Here is a 2,461-nt window from a genome sequence, read left to right as displayed (position 1 = left end):
TTGCTACGACAACAAGTGTAGAAAGAACGTTTTTGGGAATGACTTACATAAATTATAAGTTGCGAAATAGCGTGGATGATCCATTTTTAAATGATTGTTTGGTCACGTTTATTGAGAAAGATGTATTTCTTCAAGTTTTTGACGACAATAGTATTGATGGTTTCCAAAAAATGAATACTCACCGAATGCATTTGTGTGTTATTTATATATTATCTACGTAATTTTTTCTTAGTCTTGAATGTATGATAATAAATATTAAACAATATTTTTTGCTTTGTTAAATTTTTAATATTAAATATCTTTTATCTTATTTTGTGCCCTTGATTTTGAAATCCTAACTCTACCACTATGTAGATGTCAACTTGATGAGTCCAAATATTTTATTTGATAACACTCAAAAGAGAGCTAATAAAGTTTAAATCTTAATCGAATTTATTAAAACCTCTCCAAGTAGGCAACACAAATTTATTTCTTATGCCCTATTATTTTGTTTTGCCAAGTTATTATCCCCAAATATTAATCATCCTTTCAACATTTCAGCAGGGCCTACGACAGTGCAATCAAAACACATCTAGTGACAAACTCAATTTGTAGCGAGTTTCAGCGTCTACTACTGTAAAAGTCTGTAACTGACCAAAACAGTTTAGGCTAAAAGAAAATTCCTTTTCCTTTTCCTTTTCCTTTAATTCCATAAAACATCAACATCTAATCAACATGAATAATCTATAAACAACTTGATAATTTTCGACCAATCGTCAATTTTCGCCCGCCCTTTTATTTTTTCTTTCCCTTTCTTCACTTTTTTAAGTGGGACGATTTCCAATCACAAAAATTAACATCATTCATTAAAAAAAAAAATAATCCCAAAGGAGTAATAAAACACCTCAGAAAGAAAAAAAAAACGGCAGAAAGAAAATCAGAACAAGAAAGGAAAAATGTCCTTTACGTCTCAGATTCAGATTCCCCCGCTTTTTCACTCAATTTGCAAAAACTGGACCCCACCAACTATCACCTGTTTTCCATGGCGGCACAACCCCCACTTGCACTCTCACGCGCCAATCCAGCAGCTGCGGCCACCGAAGCTAGCTTCTGAAGGTTCAATCTCACCACGGTATCGGCAAATAGGCGCGTGTCTTCCTCACTATTTCCCTCCGGCACGTCTACAATATAAGACTCCAACACGATCGTCGCGGTATCCTGATCGAGCGCGTGCAGGGAAGTGACAGAGTGGTAGTTACGGAGGCGGTGTTCGCCACCAATGATAGTAAAGCCGGTAACACAGCGGGTATCGTCTAAGATATCGAGGCGCTCAGTGCTTGTGGCGGCGGGGAGGCCAGAGATGACGTTGACTTCGCGCGTGCAGCCTACAGTGAGAGTGAATCCGTCACGTACGAAGCAGTTCTTTATGAAGTGTTTATAAGTTTGGGGTTTATCGAAGCGCCGCACGACGGACCACACGGCGGCGCGTGGCGCGTGGATTTTTTGCGCGAGTAGAGATGAACATTGGCGCCCTTTCTTGACTCGGTATGTATGAAACTCAGCTATACTTGGTATTAGGGATGCGAACTCGTCGTGAGTCAACCCGGGTTGGGGAGTTAGATGGTGGGAAGTTGTTGTTTCGGAATCGTCGTTGGATGATTCGACGTCGTCGTTTTGAAGTTGGGTTTCTTTAGTAGGTTCCGCCATTGAGGAGGGAGCTGTTTTTTCCGCCATTTTTGAGTTCTTGAGTTGAGGAGGAGGAGAGAGAGAAGGGAGGTGAGATGGAGAGAGTGGGTGGGGGTGGGGGCTGATAAGGATTTGTTGGGCTTATTTGTGGGTGTTTATAAGGTACAAGATTTTAGTCAAATTGTAAGGGCAAATGTGGTAATTTATTTCAGGTTTTATTAATTATATGTTCAATGGAATTATTACTCACTTTGCAAAGATTAGTACTTCTTTCCATATCTTTCTCCAATATCCAAAATCTTGTGGTTGTTATCTAATTTAGTCAGTGAATTTTTATAAAAGTGTTGTCTTAGTTCGTTATTAAGATCTGAAATTAAAATTTAATTATATTATTGTATTTAATCGCTCTCTAACATATTAAAAAAACGTATATATCGCTCTCTTAATTTTTTACAAATCTAGTAAGGTTGTGTTTTTACCCATTTTCAATGAATTGAAATATTTTTATTGATTTAAACTTATTAAAAATAATTCTATTATTTACATCTCCCTTCTTTTACTACTCAGTTATTAACACAATTCTTTGACCATTTTGTTGTGATCTAAATGTAAGAAAAACAATATATAATTATTGAATTTTATTGGATTTATCTCGATGTAGTATTAAATTTTTTAGACTAATTGATTATTATATATATTAATGGGTAAAAATTATGCATTCACAAACATGAAACACTATATGATGTAACTGAAAAAAAAAACAGAAGAAGTGACTAATGAATTTATGGTCATAGTA

At 36.0% G+C, this 2,461-nt stretch overlaps 1 protein-coding gene across 1 annotated transcript; it reads right to left on the bottom strand.

Moving 5' to 3' along the window:
• Positions 1–741: 741 nt before the first annotated feature.
• LOC104892913 (abscisic acid receptor PYR1) lies at positions 742–1,800 on the bottom strand. The gene has a single exon (XM_010678937.4). The coding sequence runs from the start codon at positions 1,711–1,713 to the stop codon at positions 1,009–1,011; it is 705 nt and encodes a 234-aa protein (XP_010677239.2). The 5' UTR covers positions 1,714–1,800; the 3' UTR covers positions 742–1,008.
• Positions 1,801–2,461: the final 661 nt, after the last annotated feature.

Source organism: Beta vulgaris, chromosome 5 (genome assembly GCF_026745355.1).
Source record: "Beta vulgaris subsp. vulgaris cultivar EL10 chromosome 5, EL10.2, whole genome shotgun sequence".
NCBI classification, from domain to species: Eukaryota; Viridiplantae; Streptophyta; class Magnoliopsida; order Caryophyllales; family Amaranthaceae; genus Beta; species Beta vulgaris.
Note: the sequence above shows the minus strand (reverse complement) of the source record. Positions and strands in the feature narration are given on the sequence as shown.

Excerpts from the sequence above, each read along its gene's own strand:
- LOC104892913 (XM_010678937.4), bottom strand. The coding sequence starts at position 1,713 with ATGGCGGAAAAAACAGCTCCCTCCTCAATGGCGGAACCTACTAAAGAA.